This window comes from Pelmatolapia mariae, linkage group LG15 (genome assembly GCF_036321145.2).
Source record: "Pelmatolapia mariae isolate MD_Pm_ZW linkage group LG15, Pm_UMD_F_2, whole genome shotgun sequence".
Lineage (NCBI taxonomy): Eukaryota > Metazoa > Chordata > Actinopteri > Cichliformes > Cichlidae > Pelmatolapia > Pelmatolapia mariae.
Window position 1 is genome coordinate 37,218,668 of NC_086240.1, and position 24,627 is coordinate 37,243,294.

Consider the following 24,627-nt stretch of genomic DNA (forward strand, 5'->3'; position numbering starts at 1 on the left):
GCCGCCTGGCACCGCTCCGTCCACTGGACCAGATCCGGGGCACCTTTGCGGGTGAGATCAGTTAGAGCAGCGGTCCCCAACCTTTTTTGCGCCACGGACCGGTTTATGCCCGACAATATTTTCACGGACCGGCCTTTAAGGTGTCGCGGATAAATACAACAAAATAAAACTAGTACCGGTTTAAAGAAGATTTATTCATAACACACGTGAAAAGACCCAGGAAAACCGAGTTAACGATAAAAACGATAACAAAATAACGCTGAAAACCGATAAAAACCCTGAAAACCATACATTTCACACCTGAGCCTCAACTCTCGCGGCCCGGTACCAAACGACTCACGGACCGGTGCCGGTCCGAGGCCCGGGGGTTGGGGACCGCTGAGTTAGAGGGCTGGTCAGGTCCGCGAACCCTGGTACAAACCGCCGGTAGTAGCCGGCCAGCCCCAGAAACTGTCTCACCTCCTTTTTCGTCTTGGGACACGGGCAGGATGCAATCGCCGCCGTCTTCTCCACTTGAGGTCGCACCTGCCCGCCCCCCAAGTGGTACCCCAAATACTGTACCTCCCTCCGTCCAACCGCACACTTCTTCGGGTTGGCCGTGAGCCCCGCCTGCCTCAGAGACTCCAGCACCACGGCCACACGCCGCACATGCTCCGCCCATGTGTCACTGTAGATGATGACGTCATCTAGATAGGCGGCAGCATAGGCAGCGTGGGGCCGCAGCACCTGGTCCATGAGGCACTGAAAGGTGGCAGGGGCACCGAACAAGCCGAACGGAAGCGTAACAAATTGGTACAAACCATACGGAGTGAAGAAGGCCGTCTTTTCCTTGGACTCTGCAGACAAGGGAATCTGCCAGTAGCCCTTGGTTAAATCCAGTGTCGTGAAAAAGCGAGCGGTGCCCAACCGGTCCAGGAGCTCGTCAACCCGGGGCATGGGATAAGCATCGAAACGTGACACCTCATTCACCCTGCGATAATCGACACAGAACCAAATAGACCCATCCTTCTTCACCACAAGAACGATGGGGCTACACCAAGCACTGTGCGATTCTTCTATTACTCCCAGCCTCAGCATTTCCTTCAATTCCCGGAGAACAATTTGTCTTTTATGTTCCGGCAGCCTGTAGGGCCGTGAACGCACCGTCACGCCAGACTGCGTCTCAAAATGGTGCTCTATGAGAGAAGTACGGCCGGGTAAGGGGGAGAACACGTCGGCAAAGCGCTGTTGCAGTGCAGCAACATCCGCCCTCTGGGCCTGTGTGAGATGGTCACTACAATGGAGGGAGGCGGGGTTTGTTAGATTTTGGCACCTCCGGCCCCAACTCATCTCTCTCTCTCTTATCAGGCTCACCAGAGAAGCGGTCTCCGCCTCCCTCCAGGCTTTGAGGAGGTTGAGGTGGTAAATCTGCGTGGCTCCGCCCCTGTCCGACCGCACCACTTCATAGTCAACGTCCCCCACTCGCCGTGTGACCACGAAGGGCCCTTGCCACTTGGCGAGTAACTTAGAGCTGGAAGAAGGAAGTAACACAAGCACTTTATCTCCCGGTGAAAATTGCTTGAGCCTAGCCCCTCTGTTGTACAGGCCACTGCTGGGCCTGGAGCAAATTCTCCCGTGAGAGTCTCCCCAGTGTGTGCAGCTTTACTCGCAGGTCCAGCACGTACTGAACTTCACTTTTCGCAGGGCTCGGACCTTCCTCCCAGTTTTCCTTAATCAGGTCGAGCACCCCCCGCGGCTTTCTGCCATACAACAGTTCAAAGGAGGAAAAAATGGTCAATCTTCCGTGGGGTGCACAACAGGAGGCAGTGGGGCTTCCGTGGAAGTCCCCGCCACCTCCTCCCCCCCAGAGTCAGTGTCGGTCGACCCCGCGTCACCGCTGAGCGCCGCGCAAACGTTACATAAATTCACAGACCGCGATCGCATCCCCGCGTACTGCCCCAGTAAGCTGTGGAACCCCGGCCAATTCGTATCCAAAATAAGGGGATGCGACAGGCGCGGGCTAACCGCCGCCTTCACTCTATGCGTTTTGCCCCTGAATTTCAGCAACAGTGACACTACCGGGTACTTGTGAATATCCCCATGCACACATTTAACCTCCACCCAGTCAGCCTCCAACAATGCCCTGGGGCGAACCAAACTTTGGTGGACCAGGGTCTGCGTGCAGCCCGTGTCCATCAAAGCATGGCGAATACCCCCTTGACACCTTACCAGCGATACGTCCCTCCTGGACTGGGGGCCGGCGCTGGAGCGCCGGCAACACGGAACACCTGCCCCTCCTACATGAGCGGACATTCTCGGCGCAGGTGCCCCGGCCGCCCACACTTCCAGCAGTCCAGCCCCGGCGCCTGTGCGGCTCCCCGTGGCTCCGGGGCAACCTCGGCGGCCGCCGGGGTTCCGGCGGGAAGCAGCGGCCGGAACGGGTTCCTGGGGCTCCACCCCGCTGCCTGCGCCGTTCCCACAGGGAATACAGGCGCTCCGCCGCGACTCCTCACGGCTGGATCCCGGGTTGGCCACCAGATGGTCCTCCGCCAGCGTAACCGCCGCCGTCAGATCTGCCGGGCAGTGGCAGCGGACCCAACAAGCCGTTGCCTCGGGCAGGCCCCCCACGAATTGCTCCAGGACGATCAGATTCAGCAGCCGTGCCTCCCCAGCCGAGGGTCCCGGTCGCAGCCACCTCCCTGCCGCATCCTCCAGCTGCCGAGCCCATGCAAACGGCCGCTCCCCTCCCGTCATCCTGCTGGCCCTGAATTGACGGCGGTAATCCTCCGGGGAGAGGCCCAAACGATCCAGCACCGCCCAGCACACATCCTCAAACACCCCCCGCGATCTAAAATGTCTGGATACTTCATTTATTTTATTTTATTTATTTTTTTGAGCCGGGTTGTTTGTTTGTTTGTTTGTTTGTTTGTTTGTTTGTTTGTTTTGTTTTGTCTTGTTTTGTTTTATTATGTTGGTTTTTGTCTTGTCTAATTTTGGTGTAAGTATAAAGTTTAAAATTCAATAAATATACAATTAAAAAAAAAAAAAAAAAAAACACCCCCCGCGAGCCGGGGGGCAAGCCCAGCGCCGCCGTCTGGGCCTCGCCCGACAGAAGCAGCAGCAGCCGGGCGGCCCATTCCTCCTCCAGCCAGTGACAGGCCACCGCCGTGGCCTGGAAAGCCTCGATGAACACCAGCGGGTCCTCCCCATCCCTCATCCGGTGCAACGTCACCGACAGTGGAGGGGGGGGTGCCGGCGCGGCCGCAGTCCCCAGCAGCTGCCCCAGAGCCGCGGTCTGCTGCTCCGAGTGCTGGCGAAGCAACGCCAGCTGGTGGTCCTGCGTGGCAGCCTGACGAGCCGCCATCGCGCTATGTCCAATATCATCTGGCCCAAGATCTGCAGCGGTTGGCCGGGCGGCTGGGTGGGTGGCGGAGCCACCGGGGGAGCAGGTGGAGCGGGCTGGGGAGCGGACATCGCGCCAGGGTTTCGGCACCAGTGTAAAAATCGAGCCACACTATAGAACTTAATTTTCATAATATTTTTAACAATCTCAAAACTCTCGCCCTAAGACAGCTGGGATAGGCTTCAGCGCCCCCTGAAAAGGAGAAGCAGAAGTGAATGGATGGATGGATGGAATATCAATCTCACCATTAGTCCTTTGCAATGCACTGTGGGTGGTGATATCAAATGTCTGGAATGGTTAAGGAGCCTACGCTGAGATAAACATGTATTCTGTTCAGCCTTTTTAATTCAAATCTGATATAATGTAACCGAGGAGGAAAACATCAGGCAGTACTGAAAACAAGCAAAATCATTGGAGTTTGTGTTGCAGCTGCACATTTTTAATAGACCAAGAAGCAGACGCTCCGTAGTAAAGAGCTAAGTTTCCTGTCATCAGCTGTTGGAGGTAAGGTTAGCAGAGGTATGGATCAAACTATCATTTCATGATGGCTGCTGGAAGCAGCCAAGAGAAGATGGATACACCGTGCTGATAAAGGGATAGTCATGATAACCAACTCAGATAGACTGTGATCTTTAAACATTGCTCATTTGGTACTAAGGGGCCCAAAGTGTGCCAAAAATCATGTCCCTCACGCCATTACACCACCAGTTCTAGTGTGAATCACTGAATGTTTCTCAAAGCAATGTTTTTCCAGTCTCCTATCATCCAATTTTGGCGAGCTGCTGTGAACTGTATCTTTAGTTTCCTTTCCTAGCTGACAGGAGTGGCGCCCGGTGGGGTCTTCTGCTGCTGTTCAAAGATGCTGTTTTGCATACCTTGGTTGTAACAAGTTGCATGTGAATTACTTTTAGCCTTCCTATCATTCACTTAAATCACCGTTCTGCCTCATTCTGATGCTCAGTTTGAACTTATTTACTTACTTATTATTTTAGTGCACTGGAAAATTTGATTTTTTTAATCTGGCTGTGAAGCACAGCTGAACTGTGAATGAACTCAAATACATTATAAATATATATATTCAGTTTTATCAGCTGTGAGATGATTAGTGTGAATGGGATGCATTTAAAAAGCAGATGCTTTAATTAGTGAAAAAGATGCAAATATATGCTAGATTTGATTTCTTGGATGAATATTAATTTAACTGGTTTCTGGGCATAACAGGAGAATAAAGATTAGGCCTAAAGATTAAGCTTCTAAATATTCAAACTTTTAAATTAAATATACTGACATTCAATTGAAGACACACAAAACCATCAGTTTGAGAGATTTGGTTCGCCCCAGGGCATTGTTGGAGGCTGACTGGGTGGAGGTTAAATGTGTGCATGGGGATATTCACAAGTACCCGGTAGTGTAAAATGTAAGTTCAGAGTAGTTCAACTCTGCTTTATATCCAGAGAAATAAAATCTACCCCGCTACATATACCAATCAAACTAGGAATCACTGACTAATTGTTTCATGATCAGTTCAGCTCTTCATGTCTATTTAATCTGTCACCATAATTCTTTTTCCTTTTTTCAGATGAGGATCTTCTCAAATCCAGGGAAGATGCCAAGTGCAATGCCTAAATAATCAAATTACAGACCCTGGACACAAATGTTCGGTGGGCTCTAACCAGCTTCTTTTGGTTGGGGCCTACCAATCAAACAACCTGATGAGGGTTTTATAGACACAGTTAGGCAAAACATTATTTGAACCCCTGCTGATTTTGTAAGTTTACCCACTAACAAAGAAATGACCATTCTATAATTTCAATGGTAGGCTTATTTGAACAGTGAGAGACAGAAGAAAAACCAAAAAATCCAGAAAAATGCATTTCAAAAAAGACATAAATAATTTTACATTTTCATGAATGAAATAAGTATTTGATCCCCCATCAATCAGCAAGATTTCTGGCTCCCAGGTGTATTTTATATAGTAACGAGCTGATACATAAAAGACAGTTGTCCATGGAAGCACTCAGTCTATCCTCATGGAGTTTCAGTGATAATGAGAACGATGTGGAACCAGCCCAAAATTTGGAACTTGTCAGTGATCTCAAGGCAGCTGGGACCATAGTCACCAAGAAAACAGTTGGTAATATACTACGCCGTGAAGGACTGAAATGCTTCACGGGTCCCCCTGCTCAAAAAAGGACATGCATAGGCCCGTTAGAAGTTTGCCACTGAACATCTCAATGATTCAGAGGAGGACTGGGGGAAAGTTATGTGGTCAGATGAGACCAAAATCGAGCTATTTGGCATCAGCTTAACTTGCTGTGTTTGGAGGAGGAAGAATGCTGCCAAAGACTCCAAGAACATTGTGCCCACCGTCAAACATGGAGGTGGAAACATTGTGCTTTCGGGTGTTTTTATGCAAAGAAAAAGAGGACAACCGCACCACATCACAGGGAGGGTGGATGGGGACAAAACGTAGATGAGAATCTCCTTCCCTCACCCAGGGCACTGAAAATGAAACATTAATGGCTTGGAGAGGATTTGCAAAACTAGTGGCCAACTACAAGATACATCTAACCTCTTTGATTACCAACAAAGGTTTTACTGTACATGAGTCTCTGGGTTCATGCTGCCCAGAATACCCACTGGATAGGCACTTGTTAAGACAGAAACATATATAAAAGTGACCTCCAGGGTGATTTGACACAACTTTTCAATTTCATGGACAAACTGAGACAGAAGAGATCTCAATTCCTTAACTGAAGATCTTTTTTAAATAACTCCTAATTGTCACAACTGCTAACTGCTAACTGTGGTTAAAGGGAACTTGTGAGGAAATAATATATAGGAGGAAAAGCCAATATAAAAATGCTATTTTTTAAATGCAAAGAGCATGAGATGTTTCCAAAATTCCCAAACTTCTAATAAACTGTTAAAATCCAAATTGTGTTTTAGCCCACATTTTAAAAACTGTACATCAGGAATGTAATCAACTAAAAGTAAATACAAATGTGTCTCACCTGTTTTTGATCTAATACCTTTAGAAACACTTAAAAAAAAAAAAAAAAAACCTAACTCTACATCAGACAGACTGAAAATGGCACATGTGACAGATAAATGGCTGGTAATCACTGGCATAAATAAGAGAAAGTATGTAATGGTGCTCACAGTGAAAGCCACAGTAGACCAAAAGATCAATAAATTCATTTTAATACTTTAGTATTAGATTAAATGTATTTAAAGAAGTTTATATACATTTACATAAGTGGCGCCTGAGTCATTTCCATCTGTGCAAGCAATTTTATATGAAATAAATTCCCCTGTCAAACTCAGTTGTTTTGTTAATTGTCTGTTTGATCTAGAAAAGCATGATTTCAGACATCATTTAATGGTGCCACTGCCACTGTGATGCCACCATCACTGCTGGATTCTAACTGATCTTCCATCAGCTCTAATTTCCATATAACTCAGTGAAACAAGGTAATCAACTCATCACACCTTTGTCTGCAATAACCTAATACATATTTCAAAGTCAATTCTGCCATATTTGCCAGTCATACACAGGAGTAAAATATTGTTTCACCCAGTCCACAAACAAAATAAGAATAATTCAAAATTAGAAGAATATGAATTATGCATGTACAGTAAAGGTTTGAGCCCACGAAGTGGTCCATGAAGAAGACCAGGGGGACAGCAGTGAGCTTTCCTGCGCTATTTACTGTGCACTGCAGTAAATGGCGCTGCTGTGGTTGGAGGAAGTATATTTTTCGAACCACACAGTGATGTAGGTAGTCAAGATGCTTTCAATTCTGCCTCAGTAGAAGGAGCACAAAATCAGCACCGGGGCTCTCGCTCTCTCAATCTGCAGAGGAAGTTTACTGTGTGTACTGGCTTTCTTGACCATAGATGCATTTTTGTTTGTCCAGGAAAGGTCATCTGTGTTATGCACATCCATAAATTTGGTGCTGCTCACCCTTTCCACAGCAGAACAGTCCCTTTTGTTGTCTCCACATTTAAGAAGTCATTATTGCCACTGTACCACACGACGGGTTGGTTGGCCTCTCGGTGTTGTTTTTTTGGTGAGACCACATTGCGTTTGTGTCATCCACAAAGTTAATGAAGCCACATGCTTGGAGGGCTGCAGTGCTCAGCGTGATGGTGGTCGATGCGTTCTTGTTGACCCAAAGTGCTTGTGGTCCCCCATTGATGAAGTCTATTAAAAAAGTGAGGTGTTCGGGCTCAGCTGGTCCAGTTTGCATACTAAGTCCAAGGGGGATGATTGTGTTGAATGCTGAGCTAAAGTCTATGAACAGCATTCTGACATAAGTTTTATTTTTTCATGTGTGTGTGTGTGTGCGTGTGTGTGTGTGTGTGTGTGCCCTGGTGGGTGAGAGCTGAGTGGAGGAAAAAGGAAATTGCCTGATAAGGGAAAAGGGTCAAGGCAGGGAGGGAGGATGGCTTACATGATTGGCCTTTTAAAATGTTTTGTGAAGATGGGGATCTGTGCAACAGGGTGGTAATCACTGAAGAATGGCGAGGTCTTCTTAGGTACTGGTATTATGGTGGTAACTTTGATATGGGGTGCCTGTCTCAGAGAAGTTTTGAAGATGTTGTTGAGAACATCTTTGAGCTCCATACACAACCGGGTATGTCGCCTGGAACAGCAGCCTTGCAAGCCTTGTTTCCTCAGTGGTGACAAGTCTTCTGTGGAGGTTTGGTGCTGAGGTTGTTGAGTAGAGCAATGTTACTGTCAAAGGTCTCTGGTGGGTGTTTGTAGTCGGTGATGGTCTAAATGCCTTTCCCCAGACTCCTAAAGCCTTTCCTATCTCGGAGTGATTTTTTTTTTTTTTTTTTTTTTTTTTTATGTAGTGGTGTTTGGCTCTTCTGATGCCATGTGACAGGTTGACCCTGGCTGCCCTCAGACTGTCAGCAGATCTGAAAGCAGTATTCCTGGCCTTAAGTAGTCTGTAGACTTGCTTATCAGCCATGACTTCTGAATTTCCTGTATACTGAATATCCTGGTGTGTCATACAATTATTACATTTGGTCAAAGTGTCAGTGTTGTTGGTTTTAAGTAACTGTCTGCTTCAACATGACCCAGCCTGATGAGAAAAAGCAGTCCTGAGGTGCTTCAAATACCAACGCGCTTAGGCTTCTTCTGCTTTGTCTCACAATGTTTGCAGTATTTCCTTTCTGAATGGAAAGAAGTTACCAAGTTTGGTGTTGTGCTGGGCTGGCAAAGTAATGCAAGGCCCTGAAGTCATTATTTTAGCGTGCAGTCTAAGTTGTTATTTGTCATTCCGTTGATGTCTGGCAGAACACAACTACTATATTTGCACACCAACAAAGACAACTGTGACAACCTTGTGCACGTTTGACTTGGCCTTAGCTGCTTCACACTTAAGATTTACAGACTGTTCACAGGATAACAGATAATTATGTTAGTGGTAAGCTGATCATAAGCTGATCAGTTAACCTGTGACTTAAACAGCTTCAATCAATATCTGAGTGCAACCCAAGAGATGACAGAATACACAGAGAGACTGGAGGAAGACAGTTGAGCAGTCTGGCTAAGGAACAAAAGTAAGCCTTTGAAACAGCTTTTTAGGATTTTCTGGAAGAAGCTTCCCTCATCATAAGCACTCACCCTCCCTTTTATAGCCACAATCCAGGTCACTCAGGCCAGCCTCATCTTAATGGAACCAGGGTGACAGCTTAAAGTTACACCTCTATGTAATACCTGTGACCACAGTTTAAAGGTCTGTCCTATAATCTCAGTAAACGATACTGCTTTGGTGAGAGACCCCTAATCTCAGAGCTCCAAAAGCAAACCCAACTGAGTTTCTGGAACAGCTTAAACATTTGAATGTTGCTTGGCACTTCAGGTTTTGAGGACGAGAGACAGCTGGGCTGTTTAAGCAAAGAAATGTACATTTTTCAATTTTCTAGAAAAAAGAAACATATTTCATTTATCTGGCGGATATCTGTCTTCATATGCATTCCACAACTTCTGCAGCATGCATGAGTTATATTGACTGTATGAAAAATAAGAAAGTCGCTGCATGCACCATTTTGTGTGGATTGTTGCTAGGTGACCAAATAATTACCAAAAGCCATAAATTTAACTAAACCTAAGGTATTTTGTATAGTGTTGAGTAACGTGTGGACTTTATGGTTTTGTTTATTATTGTTTTAAATGCCATTATGGCACTTTCATCATTGCCATCAAATTAGTATTTCTTTTTTTGTTGTTGTTGTAAACTATAGTTTATTTTAAAATAATAGTAAGGCAGTGGGGCAGCCACACCGGGGAGCAGTGTGTAGGGACAGTACCTTGCTCAGGGGTACCGCATGGTAACCATTCAGTGGATTCGAACCCCCGACCTCCCGATCATGGGGCGACCACTCTACCTACTGAGATATCCCTGCCACAAATATGAACTAATTAGTCAGTTTAGAATGTTTTGTATCATTTGTACCATTTTTTTTAATAACCAGTGTACCATATACCCATAACAACCATTTCTGCTAATTCCAGTTTCTCTACTGCAAAAACAAGGCTGAAATGTGTAATGCAATCATCTGGAGTTTACTAACCTTTTATTGCACAACAGTCCCATATCTTGTATATGTTAGCATGAACTGGTATATTATAGTCCCTAAAATGTTAAGTTACGGACAGAAAAAAGACTTAAAGGAAACATCTTAACCCTTGACCCCTGTCCTGAGTGCTTCCTGAGACTTTGTTATGCTGTGGTGGATATTTTGATGGGATGACTTTTTTCCTTAGATATAAGGGTCACTGCAAATCAATAAAAACTTTATCTGTAATCCAATGTATTCAATTACTGAACAGGTTTATCCTGATATGAGAATTCGCTTCCAAACTGACAATGCCTCCATCCAAAGGGCAGATGAAACCACATCTCAGTCAATTAAACACCTATGGATTTTGTTGAACAAAGATGTTACATGTTTTTCACACAGACAGCAACACCTGCAATTCACTTTATTTTCAATAAGAAGCCAGGGGGCTATGAGTGTAGACAGGGTGTCAGTACAGCTTCTGGGCACAGTCCAGGGAGACTTCTGGGCACAAGTATGGAAGATGCCTACATGTCATCAAGATGGAAAAAAAAAAACTTTAGACATGACACTATGTCATATTTTTTAAACTAAATGCTAAAGAGTTTAATTTAGAATTATCATGGGTACTAATGACCCAGTAGCTAACAATTAGCTAAAGTTTCATTTAAAATTCCAGCTACAAAGTGATGGAACCAGCTTGACGAAGAAAAAAAAAGGTAATACGTAATGACATGGTCACAAAGTGCAGGGAAGCTTTTCAGGCATGGTTTGATTATGGTGCTGTTCTATCCACACACAATATTACTTCTGCAGCTTTATACAGTCCATTTGTCGTTGACATAAAAGGATGAAAAGATAGTAGAGCATGCAAAGCTATGATCACTTCACTTCTGAAAGTGCCATTAAATAATCACAATAATGAAAACACCACAGAAATAATGTTCGCAATAAGCCAACAAACTCATGATGGCTGAATCTGTGATGCACTAGATCGCAGTCAGACTGACTTTGATTCAGGAACCAAAGCAACACTGAACAACCAGACAGAAAAATGTGTTGACATCAATGAATTTTAGCTTGAAACATTCATTCAGAATCAAGAACATTCAGTGCTTAACACTATATATAACATAAAATGGTTCATACATTTCCTGCATCAGTAAATAAAACTAAGCATTTAAACATACAACTTATAAACATACAAATTAAATCTTTTCCTGTTCTTTTATGACCTGTTTGTCAGCAGAGCCTTGTGTAATTAGCTCTCAGCTTGATGCCATCACTGTTCAAAACGGCATCACTTAATGAATATATGTTAATATATAGTAAAGAATAATTTGTTAATGTTTTGTATATTTACAGAAGGTGGGTTTCCTAGGCAATTCACGATTTCCTTTACTTCATCTTGGACATACTTAGACAGTCTCTGAGCTCTTATTTTGAAAGCTGCTGACCAGTTAGCGCAGGCCCTTCCTGTCTGCCATTTCCCACGGATAGACATTCATACCGATGTTTCCTAAACTAACTCCACCATCTTAGACTGCAACTGCTGGTGAAATTCTACCATGAACTTTTTTTTAAAGCTAAACGCAACCAGGACCTAAAACTGTTTCCGAGTTGTTTCGTGTTCTGTGGAGAAACAGGGACCAGGAGTCCCGCCGCAAACTGCTGAACAATTTGTTTTTCCTTTGACGAAGTCGGGACTCGTGGCGGTTCCGACCCGAACACACATAACTTTAATTAAAAAAAAAAAAAAAATCCGTGCATCTGGATTTTGGCGACTACAGGCAGATACTGACCTCTGCTGGATCAGTTCTGCTAAGTCAACTGCTCGAAATAACAATACAATCTTTTGTTTTTTCACAATAACATTTTTCCTATACCAACAATAGCCTTTTGTATGTCTTTGATTCACTTTTTGTTGTGACAGTTGAATTTCAGCAGTGTGGGGTAAATAAAGTTATATTAATAGGTGTAGATGTGAAAAATTAAAATGTCACCAAATATATTAAATCTCACCTTTATTCATTTGTTTGGTTTACTGCATAAAACAAACTAAAGACTTTTGTGAAACTGTATGAAGACAATGCCACTTTAAAGGCTTTTGGAATAAACCTGCCTGTGCATAGAGCAGATGATCATATTATTACATGTATTAAAAAATGCTGGAAACTGCACATTAAAAGCAGTCAGCTTTCAGAGAACTCACAGAGCTCAGATGCTATTCTCATAAACAGTAACTTGGGCATATAATAGACCCAAGTGAACATAATGTATTGTAACCTTGTATACAGTAACAGTATATTTATCATTTTATATAATTACAATGTTTTGAGGTAAGAAATAAAAGCCACAAAATCTCACTGAGGTTTTTCATTTTAAAGACCAGATGTGTGTCGCTTCTTTAGTTGAGGCCAGCTCATTTTCATGTAAAAGTCTTTTTTTCCTGTGGTCCATCCTCTCTTCCTCAGTAGTAATAGCTTCCAAAAACTGCTACCACACAGAACAAGCTGTCCTGTGGAGGGAAAATCAGAGTGCTTTTTAGGAAGCGGACTCTCGAGTGATGAACATGTGACTGAGCAGAGCACTTACATTCATGAAAACATCCTCTGCATAGCTGTCTGCGTCAGCATCCCAAAAACACCTGGAAGACATCCTGGGGAGAAAAAAAAACACAAACAGAGACCAAGCTAAGAAAATCTTAAAGTTTGAACTACTTAAAAAAAACTATGTTGAAAAAATGTAAAATAATGGTTGTGTCTTCTTGAGACGGTCCTACCGTTTGCTTTTACTGATACTTCAAATTTTTAGTAATTTTGAATCACTACAGTTTTACCTTAATCAGGTGTTTGCTGATACTGATGATGTAAATATGAAGAGCAGATCTTTGATAATAACCTGAATGAATTTGTAAAATATGTATACACACACACACACACATATATACACACACGTAGATATACATATTTAGTATACACATTCAGTAATATGCATACACTCTTATAAGGTACATATATTTATTCATATAATTCTCAGATTTAGCCATTCTTATATTTTGCTTGTTCTTATGTTATTGTATTTTTGCACACCTCTGTTGCTTGTGAAGCTCGCACACAAGAATTTCACTCACATGTACTGTACCAGTGTACCTGCACATGTGATGTGACAATAAAAGTGATTTGATTTGATTTTGATCCGGTCTCTTGTACCACATATGACATGTCTAAAAAATACACTGAGCCCTGAGACCTAACCGGAATCCCTGTGTCAAAGTCAGTTTCTGAAAGTCAAGAGCAAGACACTAATGTTTCCAGTACCAAATGAAGACTTACTTGACTCCCTGCCCTCGCTGTTCTCCAATGACCACCTGCACAACAAGCTTATATTTGTCAAATCCTGCATCTGTTCACAAAGAAAATATGAGTATTTTATATGTACATCCAAAAGAAAAAAATACTGTGTAATATAAATATTAGTCAATATTTTTTACTAATCAAATTAGTTTAAATGGGAAATAATTCATTAATATTGTGGGGCCAGGAATTTATGCTGTAATATATTTATTGCTCCAACAGCCTGTTGTGAAGATCCACAACCCTTTTAGTCTTGTCATTGCTGCATTTCCACTGCTGAAAGTTGTCAGGTCTCTGCAGGATTTTTTTCAACTTCACATTCTATAATTAAAGTGGTCATTTTAAGCTGCAGCTAAAATTTTCAGAAATAATTGACTGTTCTGTCCTTTTGACAGCACATGAGAGCGACAATGCTTCACTCACTCTTTATTTTGTCCTTCACAGAGTCTGCCAGTGAACGGGTCAGCTCTGGGACTTCCTCTGGATTGTACTGCACCCCAGACAGTCGCTCCCTCACAATTTCACGAATACACTCCTTCACAACAGCTGGCCTGAACCTGCAAGATTTACAGGAAAACAACAAGACAGCAAATGAACCTTCCAACGAGCACAATGAGCCTCTGATACACAAATATCTTAATAATGGCAACATGCATGCTAATAAACGTCATGTGAACAATACATTCTATATTCAATAGGCTATAAGTTGTTTTTTTTTTGTTTGTTTTTTCATTTTAAACTTATTTACCTATGGCACTGTATATTGTAATTACATGCCTAAAGTAATCACATTTGAATGCCCTGGTACATTTGCATTGTACAGGAAAGATAGGTAAAGTTCCTGCAGATAAATCTGCATGAGCATGTAACAGACTAAACTTCGGTTAAAAATTCAAGTTTGCACACGTAACCACATTATTTTGACTGACGAATGATAGTATTTATACTACTAAATTAAGTTTGACGTTAGATGTAATTTATTCAAGGCTGGAACAACTGCGCAGCTAAAAGTAGACCGCGAATCAGCTAGCTAAAAGGCTAAATTAAGTTTTCTTTACTTGTGTGAAAAAAGCCGTTTAACCACATGAATCAACTCACTTCTGCTGATGATTGGGTCGTATGTGGTAAGTATCGGACTCCCCCATGGTATATGAGTACTCAAACTACAGTATCGAGCAAATAAAAGTGAAGAGCGTCTTTAAGAAGCTAGCCAAATGCTACCCGTAACCATGGCGACGTTTTCCCTTGTTTCCTGTTTCAAAATAAGAGTAACGCTTAGCTATCCGGTTCGTTTTTCTTCCGCGTTTACATTAAAGTTGATTAAAAAAAGCACGAAGATCACAGATAATGGCGCTACTGGACACTTTTCACAGTTTTTAACACTCGATTTCAGTTTCGATTTAACTCCGCTCTTCTCGGTGACTAGCTGAAAGATCAACAGCAGTAGAAGCTGTAGTAGGCCTCAGTGACACTGCCCCCTGGTGATCGTAAACAGCTACAACATGTGGACAGCTGTCTGCAAGCCTTCCTTCATCATCTTGTAAACCTAAACACATAAACCTTCTACTACTTAGGAAATCGTTTCTTTTTTCCACCTAATGCATTTATACTCTGTCCCCATTAGTGATGTGTTACTGCCTTTACTCATACATGATTCACACTGTCTTAAAATGACGTTTTTTAATATCTGTAATAATTTCAACTACTGGGCTACTCATGGTATCTGCGTGACTTCTGAATGCAGCTGGTTCTAAGGCCTTTTAGCTGCAGTCTGATGAAATCATGCTTCCCATTGCTCAGCGTACCTGAAGAAAGAGACCCAAAACTGATAAGATGTGAGTAAATTTGTCTTTAAAGAACAACTTCCAGCTCTGACAATATAGAGATGCAGACACATTTTCCACAGCGATTTCAAAAGTTTTAATTAATTTTTAATTTATGCTAGCTAAATAGTGTCATTATATGTGCAAAATCTACATCTTTTAGCAATTTTTATTCTTACTTTAAACCACAGAGGTTGTTAGCAAAGAGGCACAAAGATGCACTTGTTTCATTTCAGTTGCTCATTATATAGAACACTTCAGACCAACAGGGGACAAAGACAAATATAAATATTAATAATAATAATATACATTTGTATATGATCTTTCATGTCATTTAGCTTACTTCATTAAACAGAAGACAAATAAATAAATAAACTGCTATCCACCTCAACAACAATGCATTCAACAGAAGAAACAATATCATAAAGTCCCAAATTCTTATTGCAACATCACCATTATGTTTTTGGTTTTTTTTTTTATTTAAAAATCATTTTGACATAGTGACTCCTGTAAACATTATGCTACATTTACTGATAAAAGTAGACAATTTTGACTTAGGTGCAATTTGTTTGTAAACAGTAAATTTTCACATGTCTAATCACAAATGGACTTCATGTTTTGCTTGTGCAGAATTTGTGAATTGTATACCCTTCAGCTTTGAAGTCATGACTGAGCACTGACATTACCATTATGTGAGGCAAACAGCATAATTAAAGCCCCTGAATCAGATATTATAAGTAAATAGATTTAAAACTACAGATTGTTTGTACACACTCCTTTTATGCACCCCTCACAGTGTTTAGGCTCATGGGGACTTTTGACTTCATAGAGTCTGAAAGGTCGGTGGCTTTCCTCGAGCTTTTCATGGTAGCACTTTTGTTTTATTTTCTCCACCAGTTTTTCCATGAGGGTGTTTATGTTCTCAGATTCACTCTTCGGATTCTCCATTGGAGCATTTGTGCACTTCTTGCAGTTCTGACGTAAAGGCCTCACTTTGACAGTGCCCTGCCCATTTCTCAGGCACATGTGGAAGAGCACTTTCACCTTGTTGGAAGGCCACTTTCTTCGACACATGGAACATTCGAAACTTGAAATTAAAAAAAGAGAAAGAGCATGTCTGTTTCAGTATAAGTCAAAATTACTTTTAAAAAATTCAGAATTTTTCATTTAACGACACAAACTTGCACTAAACTCATGATTTGTGTAAAAGCTGATAGCTGCCCTGTGTTGCATTCAGAATTACATCTGTAAGTAGTAGAGATGTTCGGTGGAATCAAATGCATTTACAAGGGCAGTGGGAGGAGATATAACTGAGTTTCTCATGCTTAACTGTGTCCCCTCTGATGGATGAATGTGTGATTCATATAATGTTTATGTTTAAATTTGTTAACTCAGCTTTTTTGTTTTATTTAGAGAATACTCAGTGGCAACCTGTGGATGGATAGGTGAATATGAGTACATTCATTACAGTGTTACAGTGATGTGCCACCACAGTAATACAATACATGTCATAAAAAGAAAGAGGAAAATCTAATAAATATATTTTTAGATGTAGCTGAGCAGACCAAATTATTAGCTATTTGGCTAATTAATAGTGTAATAATGACATTTGAAAAGTAAAGAACAAGAACATAAAAGGAAAACAAATCATCTGATGTTACTTATTCCAGTTTACATTATACCAGATAGAGCTAGAATTGCTAGAATAGCTTTTCCAGGCAAGTATTGGTAGACTAAAATCTGTATTTTTAGGTAAAATTGTATTTATACCACTTCCAATTATTTTCCATCATTCAAACTCTGGAATTGTACCAAACAAGGAATGAACAAATATTCCTTAATAACTAAAATGTATTGATGTTGTACTGTTATCACGCACATTACGTAATGTAAGACATGTTAATGTAACACAAATATACAATAGTGTAAATATTAATACTCATGCAAATACTACATGCAAACCTGCTGCAGTAATTAACAGCTGTTCAGCATGCTGACCTTGCACTTGTGTTCCTGATGTACTCCTTCCAGTCCATGTTTGGCTTATTAGGCTCAATATTTTCATCATATTGTAATTCCCAAGAGTCTCCTTGCTTAAGATCTTCTGCTTTAATCTGAAAGATTTGTGTCCATTCTGGTGACATCTTTTGAATTAAATCGGCTGAAGAAGAAAGAAACCCCTAACAGCTGATCTGTACTGTAAACAAGGAACTCGTGAGAATGACTCCTCAAGCTGTGAACTTTAAATAAGGCTGTACCAGCTGAGAGGAAACCGAAAGCTACCAGTGCAAAAGCAGGCTTCCTTAAGTTTCAGTTATGGTTTACACAATGAACATCAGAATATTAGATGGCGAATCATTAGATTGTAAGTGAAATGAAACTGAAATGTTTTCTAGTATGCAACACTGGAACCTGCTGGTTTATGTTGCCCTCGACACTTCTCCCTGGGTGGGAATTCAGACTGTATTTATACTCCTAACCTTTGTGCATACATTTGTTGTCATTCACTACTTTGAGTGAAATATTCTCACTCTGGCAAAATAAATAAATAAATAAAGTGGTGAACATGTAAAATTAACATCTTTTTTGCTCTTATGTTACCAGAAAAAGCAAATAAATAAATGAATGTTATATATTCTTATTATACATTATAATTAATGACTCCATAGTGTAGAGTTTCACACATTTGCTTAACAAGTAAAAGATTACCTGCTTGAACATGCGCACAGACATATATATGCAGAGCTACCTGCTACCAGGGAGAAGCCACAAAAAGAAAAACAAAATCAGTAGAGTGCAGGTAGGTATAGTGCTGAGTTGAGTTATAAGCACGATGATAAGAATCACGTGTTCACTAATGTTTTTTATCAGCTACTTTTTTCCACTAATGTTGTCAAGAGATGTACTCTAAGACACTTCTTCAGCTGAGAATCAGAGAGGAGAAACACACAGTTTTACTTGCATGCAAGGGCAGTTACAGAGCACCTGCACCTGGAGTGAGGGCTCCGGAACTCGCACTCTGCCACTGCCCTGGTCTTTATTTATACACAAGAAGAGTAATACAACAGTGAATACGGTTGTTCAGTGGAATGTTGATGCGTGAGCATGTGCGGATATGTGTGTGTGTGTGTGTGTGTGTGTGTGTGTGTGTGTGTGTGTGTGCGCGTGTGTGCGTGTGCCAGGAGAGGCTCCTCTACCTGGTACAAAGTGAAACTGCTTATTAAGCTCTTATCTAGCAGGTACTGCTCCTTCCCTGCATGATAACGGGTCACAGTGAATTCAAAACAGTCTGAGTTATAAAGAGGTCATCATGCAGTATTCTATCATATGCAAACTTATATTATTAAAAGATTATACTGACTACAATTTTCTATTGACAAATGTTCACTAATGTCTTTTTTTATACACAGTGAAAACATTTTGCACATTTTCGCCACACCGACTGTGTGCAAAAAAGTATAGCAATACAGAAAAACCTTCTGAGTCTACCTGGGCAAAGAGGAGCATGAAAAGCAACCAGAAGGTGTCAGTGTTGCTTAACAAGAAACGCTTTCAGTTTCAGTTCTCTCAGTCTTCAGGTGCACCACCTAGTATCGATTGTACAAAACTGTAACTGAAACTTAAGATAGCGTGTTTTACAGTTGTAAGTTTTGTCTTCCCCACAAACTCTTCTGGCAGAGCCACAGTCAAAGTTCGCAGCTTGAGGAGGATGACTCATTCTCACCAGCTGTTTGTTTACTGCACACATCAGCTGTTAGAGTCACCTTTCTTCTTCAGCTACCAGCGACCACTTTAACTGAAAAGATGCTGCCACCTGAATGGATGCGTATCTTTCGTATTAAAGCACAGAGTCTTAAACGAGGAGACTCTTGGTATTTAGAGTATGATGAAAATATTGAGCCTGACAATCTACACATGGGCTGGAAGCAGTACATCAGGAACACAGGTGCAAGGTCAGTGTGGTTTGTATATTCAGTATGGTATGTTTCATAGGTTAATATATAAAAATATAGTTGCATTAGGCCAATTACTGTGCATGAAGATGAGAACATTAAAGATGAGGGAATAAATGTAGTTGCTAACGAGGCTTAGTTCATTAAATGTTCAGTGCAATCAAAATCTAGAATATTCCAGAGTTTCAATGATGGGAGCATATTTTTTAGACTGGCAACACTAGAACTGAAGATGTAAGATGGAGCTGACATCATTTGTTTCCTTTCACTTCCTTGCGTGGGTGCCATCTCGTTAAAAAACAATTCGATGCAAGTTTAAACTCGTATTAAAAATAATCACTCTAGACTTTCTCTTCTAGTAAAGTAACACATGCTCTTTTTCATTTCCAAGGTTTAAATGTTCCATGTGCAGAAGAGAATGGCCTTCCAACAAGGTAAAGGTGCTCTTCCACATGTGCCTGAAAAACGGGCAGGGCACTGTCAAGGTGAGGCCCTTACGCCAGAACTGCAAGATGTGCTCCGAAGCTCCAATGGAGAATCCCAGCGTGGAATCTGACAATGTACACATCCTCATGGAGAATCTGGTGGAGAAAATAAAACAAAAGTGCTACCATAAAAACCCTGGTGGACGGAAGCGGTATTTCAGAAGCTTTGACGTCGATAGCCCCCATGAGCCCACACATTGTGAGGGGTGCATCAAAGGCGTGTGTACAAAATGAGCTACTTTTAAAGTCAGCCTGTTTCTGTTCGATCATAACTTTGCCTTCTTTCATTCTGTTTTATTGTATTTCTTCTTTATGTAATAAGCAGATGCACATTTTTGTATTTATCCTTTATTTGTGCTTGGTAGCAGACAGCTTTAGCTAATATATTGCTTTGTTTGTTAAAAACGTTCCTTAGCACAAAAGCTCTTATACATTTACTGTTACAAATAAATTAAATAAGTCAAGATTTAAATATGACATGAAGGTCTACAGGAGTCACTTTTCACATTTAAATTCGTATTTTCTGATTTTGTAAATAAATAATACATATTTTGAAAAAATAAGCATTACATTATTGTTCAAGAGAGGTGGGCAACATCTTCTTTTTTAATTTTGATTTAGAGCCACACACACAGCTTACACATGAAGCATGGTACATACCATGAATGTTGGTAAATATAATACATTGTTTTACAATGAGCCTGGGTAATTTTTTCAAAGAGAAAAAAAACACCATTCTTCAAGAAAAAATATGCAAAGATTTTATTGTATTGGTATTTTAAGAAGAAACATGATCATGTTCATAAATATTAATAAGTACATTTTCTCCTATGTTACTTTTTTAATTGTAAAACAAAAGGGGGGGGGGGCGGGGGGGGGTGAAAACGTGCTGTTTTCTCAGGCGATATTGTTTTCTTACAAAAATACAAAAAATAAAAATCTTCTGGAAATGTATTTTATTTCTCCATTTTTTTTTTCAAATTCGTCAGTGCAAGAGGAGACTTTAGTGCATCACGTTTACTGATCATGCAACTGTAATTAAACTGCCCTTATGAAGTGTTTGTAGTGCAGACAAAGATAATACAAAGAATAAATAAAAATCTGCCTTTAAATTATAACTTGCTGTTTTTCATGATTTAAAAAAAGCTATTCAAACATCAGTACAAGCCCCCTAAACCTTATAACTGGTTATGTCATCCTTTGGCAGCATGAACTGCAATCAAGCATCTGTGGTAACTGCTGATGAGTTTTTTACGTCACTGTGGAGGAATTCTGGCCCACTCTTCTTTGCACAATTGTTGAAAAAAGGAAAAGGTTAGCTGATAGGAGGTTTTGCATGAAAGCAAAGTCAACCTGTTTGTCACACAGCAACACCTCTTCATTTGCCTGTGATCAGCAGGTGTGGCACTGACATTGCTGTGGTCAGTCCTCAACATTTTTCGAGTCACACACTGAGGTACAGTACATTAACTGTGGTTTATCTGCATGTTGTCTGAAAACACCTATAGGCAAAGCACTTGCCCTGCCTTTAGTTTTGCCTGCTCCACAACCTTTCCATGGGTTTGTCCACATCACGTTTTGTTTAGTGACATTATGTATATCTTGGCCATGAAGGCTGACTTTAGACTTGCGAGAGTTAGTTTCCCAGATAAGTGGAGACACACTTTAGGACTGTAGGTGCTGACTAATAGGGCTGACAGCAAAAATTTTTGAATGTGTCCATTTTTGAGAAGATTACTATTCACTAGTATATCAAAGAACAGTTTCCAAAACAGCTGGAATACAACAATTTCACTTTCAAAATGGTAAAGTATACCTACATTGTGTTTATGTTATGTTATTCCTTAGGTTCAATACAGCACCACCAATTCAATACATCCTCTGTTACTTTATTTAAATGTTTCATTATTTAACCATCAGACCTTTTGATTGTACTTGCTTTTATTCAAGGGTCTCCTGTCATCAATCAAGTCTACACTGATTATTTCTTTCAGTATCTTCATGCCAGGTAAGAATTTTCTGAACCATACTATGAGTATTTGAGTTTCATTTTCAACAACAGGTCAGCATCAGTTTCAAAAAGAAAAAGAAGAAAGTTTTTGGTGTGTACTGAACAATGTTTGCGTAACAGAGTAAAATAACTTCAGGATTAGTGAAATTATCTTGTACTGAGTTATAAATTGGAAATTCAAATCAATACAGAATTCATTAAATTCCAAATGATTTCTACAAAGTACAAGATAAATGTTGATTTTTTTTTCTTGTGAAAATCTCATTGCAAGCCAAACATTGCAACATAATTACACTCAATATTATTTCATTGTCTCATCAGCTTTTTGCAGTAATTACACCATTAGCTGCTCTCAGCCAACCCAACCTGCCCTGCTGGAGGCTCTGTCTCCGGTCTTTAACTTGAATGACATACGGCCTGTGAGGAACATGTCAACATGCACCAATGTCACTACTTTCTTCACTCTGTATGGGATTCTAGGGGTGGTATGTTCACCTATCAGAATATCACATCACATCACAAGTGTGTATGCAGACTGCACTCTAAAACTCTTTAAGCAAATTACTAAGAGAAATGGATAAACCACATCCACATAGCTCAAAGGATTCTCTTTCCATAGCAACACCAATGTTTTTTAATCCCTTGGCATATACTGGGTTGTCTTTCAGGATGAAAAGGCACAACTCTTGACCACTTACATTTGGCTACAGTGTGTGAGTACTGCAATGATGCCGCTACATTTGTTCATCTGTGATACAGGAATAATCTTTAAAAAAAAAAAAACCCATCATGATTACGTGTAGCATGCGTGATCTGTCCATTCTCATGAGTTTTGTTCTTTTAGTTGTGGATGAATGAATTTGTCAGCTGGGACCCAGTTCAGTGTGGTACAGACGTGATGTCTCTTCCCTCAAGCCAATTTTGGATTCCCGATATTGTAATCAATGAATTGTAAGTGATATATTACCAAGCCTGTGCCTCTCAAAGCATACACATATTATAATCTATGGAACCAAAACAAGTCTTTTCCTTATATTTCCCTAATAATAAATACATTTTTGTATTTGTCTTTTTTAATGTTTGGTCATCTCTCAGCAATTTTATTATATGTAACTGTGAAGTTGCTATTGTTTTCATAGGTCCATAATTTTCTAACTACTAGACACTTAGCAAATGTTCAAATAGGTGCCATGTTTGTTATTCACGCCATAATTTTTCTAATTGTTCTTACAGTATGGAGGAAAACAAGGCACCGCCTGTTCCCTATCTGTACCTGTACAGTAATGGTCTAGTGAATCGCGCTCTACCTGTCAGAGTTGTTAGTTCCTGTAACCTCGATATCTACACCTTCCCCTTCGACATACAAAACTGCACGTATACCTTCAACTCCTACTTGCACTATGGTCAGAAAATATTTTATACATATACATTACATGTGGACAATTAGTGAGCTCAACTTTAGCTCAGTATTTTCCTCTTTGCTTTTCCTCTCTGTACAGCAACCGATATAAAGATTTCTCTTGGAAGATCTGCAGAACAAATAACACAGATCTCCAAGAGTGTGATGGCCACCATGGGTGAATGGGAGCTGCTGGAAATCACCGCCTTTAAAGTCAATCATGATGGAGAGAATGAGAATCTTTATTATGATGAGCTTGAATTTCATGTAGGTGGATTGCAGTGCCAATAAACTGCTGTAATTAGGCAGAAAGGAGAAGATACTTGGGCTTGTTCACATATCTCATATTAATGTGTCCATAATGCCTGTTTTGTAAATCCAACACAGCTACAATCACGATTTGCTCACATACACGATCCACTTGGTCACGATAAGAAGATTTCACAGCACAAACATACCTGACCAAGTTTTCCCTTATTGTACAGATCAGATTGAAGCGCCGGGCCACTATGTATGTGGTCAACCTCCTCCTCCCCAGCTGCTTTCTCATCACAGTCGACCTCTTCAGCTTCCTGCTGCCACCACAGAGCGTGGACAGGTCCGCCTTCAAGATGACCCTCATCCTCGGCTACACCGTCTTCCTGCTCATCATGAATGACTTGCTGCCGGTCACTGGAAACACCATACCCCTCATAAGTCAGTGACAGTCAACGAAATGTCTACAGTGATTTCTTGAAACTGTTTATAGTTATGTTTTTTAATTATTAACTTATCCTATACTAAAAAAAAACCTATGATATGAAAGGTACTGGTTAAAGAAAATTAAGGGAACCCTTACATCCCATATATTTGTTATAGATACACATACATAACATGTGTGGAACAGTAAAATCAATATTATTATGTCCAAATTTGTAAACACTGTTCACTTTTTTTTAAACTATATTTACATATGCATTTAAAGAACAGCTTTTAAGATAAAAATATATAGATTAGTGGCTTAGACTGTGACATTGTAAACTTGTATTGTTTCTGGGTTCCTTTGTCTCTCTGTAGACGTGTTCTTTTCTCTCTGCCTGGCTCTGATGGTGGCCAGTCTGCTGGAAACAATCCTCATCACCAACCTGCTGTGTGGGTCTGCTGACTTCTCTCCTGTCCCTCACTGGATGCGAGTCCTTTTTCTGCAATTTCTGGGTGTTATTGTTTGTATGCCCCGAATGAATAAGAAGCCAAGAGTTTCAGGTATGTGGTTTATAGTGATTAAACATAAGTAGCGAGTTTAGAAATGTAAAGGTTACAAGATTAGGTGACTATGAATATTTCTTCTTGACTTTGCTTAGAAATAGACCTTAAGACCAGGACTGCTGTAGCAACTATTGAAACTTATGTGGGGCCTCAAGAGCCAAAGGGGCAATCAGCGGAGGATCTGGCTGTGTATGAACTCAAGAAACTGGGCAAGGACCTCCAGGCCATTCGCCTGAAGGTTGATCAGGAGCTAAAGGACAGCCAAAGCTCAGAGGAGTGGATGCAGGTGGGTTTCATCATAGACCGTCTGCTGTTTGGCCTCTACATTCTCTTCATCTCAGTCAGCTTTATCACCATCATCATTATCTGGGTTAATTCGTACAATAACTAGGCA

The 24,627-nt window shown here is 40.8% G+C and overlaps 4 protein-coding genes across 6 annotated transcripts; 2 read left to right on the forward strand and 2 right to left on the reverse strand.

Moving 5' to 3' along the window:
* Positions 1-10,267: 10,267 nt before the first annotated feature.
* dynlt2b (dynein light chain Tctex-type 2B) lies at positions 10,268-14,755 on the reverse strand. Of its 3 annotated transcripts, XR_010096393.1 has the most exons (6): positions 14,416-14,755; positions 13,741-13,874; positions 13,297-13,366; positions 12,557-12,620; positions 12,329-12,479; positions 10,403-10,488 (listed from the first exon to the last, which is right to left on the reverse strand). XR_010096393.1 is itself a non-coding variant. In XM_063496272.1 (5 exons), exons 1-5 carry the CDS (start codon positions 14,460-14,462, stop codon positions 12,432-12,434), a joined length of 363 nt encoding a protein of 120 aa, XP_063352342.1. In that variant the 5' UTR covers positions 14,463-14,755; the 3' UTR covers positions 10,268-12,431. The 3 variants fall into 3 exon arrangements, 2 of the variants coding, with proteins under 2 accessions (XP_063352342.1, XP_063352341.1); XM_063496272.1 differs by having other exon boundaries at positions 10,268-12,479; XM_063496271.2 differs by lacking the exon at positions 12,329-12,479 and having other exon boundaries at positions 10,280-10,488.
* Positions 14,756-15,793: 1,038 nt separating this feature from the next.
* Positions 15,794-17,284, reverse strand: LOC134643656 (receptor-transporting protein 3-like). The gene is made up of 2 exons (XM_063496132.1): positions 17,139-17,284; positions 15,794-16,227 (listed from the first exon to the last, which is right to left on the reverse strand). The coding sequence occupies exons 1-2, from the start codon at positions 17,282-17,284 to the stop codon at positions 15,894-15,896; spliced, it is 480 nt and encodes a 159-aa protein (XP_063352202.1). The 3' UTR covers positions 15,794-15,893.
* Positions 17,285-18,936: 1,652 nt separating this feature from the next.
* On the forward strand, positions 18,937-19,812 carry LOC134643815 (receptor-transporting protein 2-like). Its single transcript, XM_063496385.1, has 2 exons — positions 18,937-19,093; positions 19,485-19,812. Exons 1-2 carry the CDS (start codon positions 18,945-18,947, stop codon positions 19,810-19,812), a joined length of 477 nt encoding a protein of 158 aa, XP_063352455.1. The 5' UTR covers positions 18,937-18,944.
* A 1,767-nt stretch (positions 19,813-21,579) lies between these two features.
* On the forward strand, positions 21,580-24,624 carry LOC134642768 (5-hydroxytryptamine receptor 3C-like). The gene is made up of 9 exons (XM_063494720.1): positions 21,580-21,586; positions 21,911-22,160; positions 22,251-22,302; positions 22,434-22,540; positions 22,823-22,992; positions 23,089-23,255; positions 23,474-23,684; positions 24,045-24,230; positions 24,335-24,624. Exons 1-9 carry the CDS (start codon positions 21,580-21,582, stop codon positions 24,622-24,624), a joined length of 1,440 nt encoding a protein of 479 aa, XP_063350790.1.
* Positions 24,625-24,627: the final 3 nt, after the last annotated feature.

Coding starts and splice junctions, on each gene's coding strand:
- dynlt2b (XM_063496271.2), bottom strand. CDS start 14,462: ATGGGGGAGTCCGATACTTACCACATACGACCCAATCATCAGCAGAA. Junction 13,875..14,415: donor CGACCCAATCATCAGCAGAA/GTGAGTTGATTC, acceptor TAAATCTTGCAG/GTTCAGGCCAGCTGTTGTGA. Junction 10,489..12,556: donor CAGAGGATGTTTTCATGAAT/GTAAGTGCTCTG, acceptor GATGACATGTAG/GCATCTTCCATACTTGTGCC.
- LOC134643656 (XM_063496132.1), bottom strand. CDS start 17,284: ATGTCACCAGAATGGACACAAATCTTTCAGATTAAAGCAGAAGATCTT. Junction 16,228..17,138: donor ATCAGGAACACAAGTGCAAG/GTCAGCATGCTG, acceptor TTTAATTTCAAG/TTTCGAATGTTCCATGTGTC.
- LOC134643815 (XM_063496385.1), top strand. CDS start 18,945: ATGCTGCCACCTGAATGGATGCGTATCTTTCGTATTAAAGCACAGAGT. Junction 19,094..19,484: donor ATCAGGAACACAGGTGCAAG/GTCAGTGTGGTT, acceptor TTCATTTCCAAG/GTTTAAATGTTCCATGTGCA.
- LOC134642768 (XM_063494720.1), top strand. Junction 22,161..22,250: donor TTTAAGCAAATTACTAAGAG/AAATGGATAAAC, acceptor ATACTGGGTTGT/CTTTCAGGATGAAAAGGCAC. Junction 22,303..22,433: donor CTTACATTTGGCTACAGTGT/GTGAGTACTGCA, acceptor TTGTTCTTTTAG/TTGTGGATGAATGAATTTGT.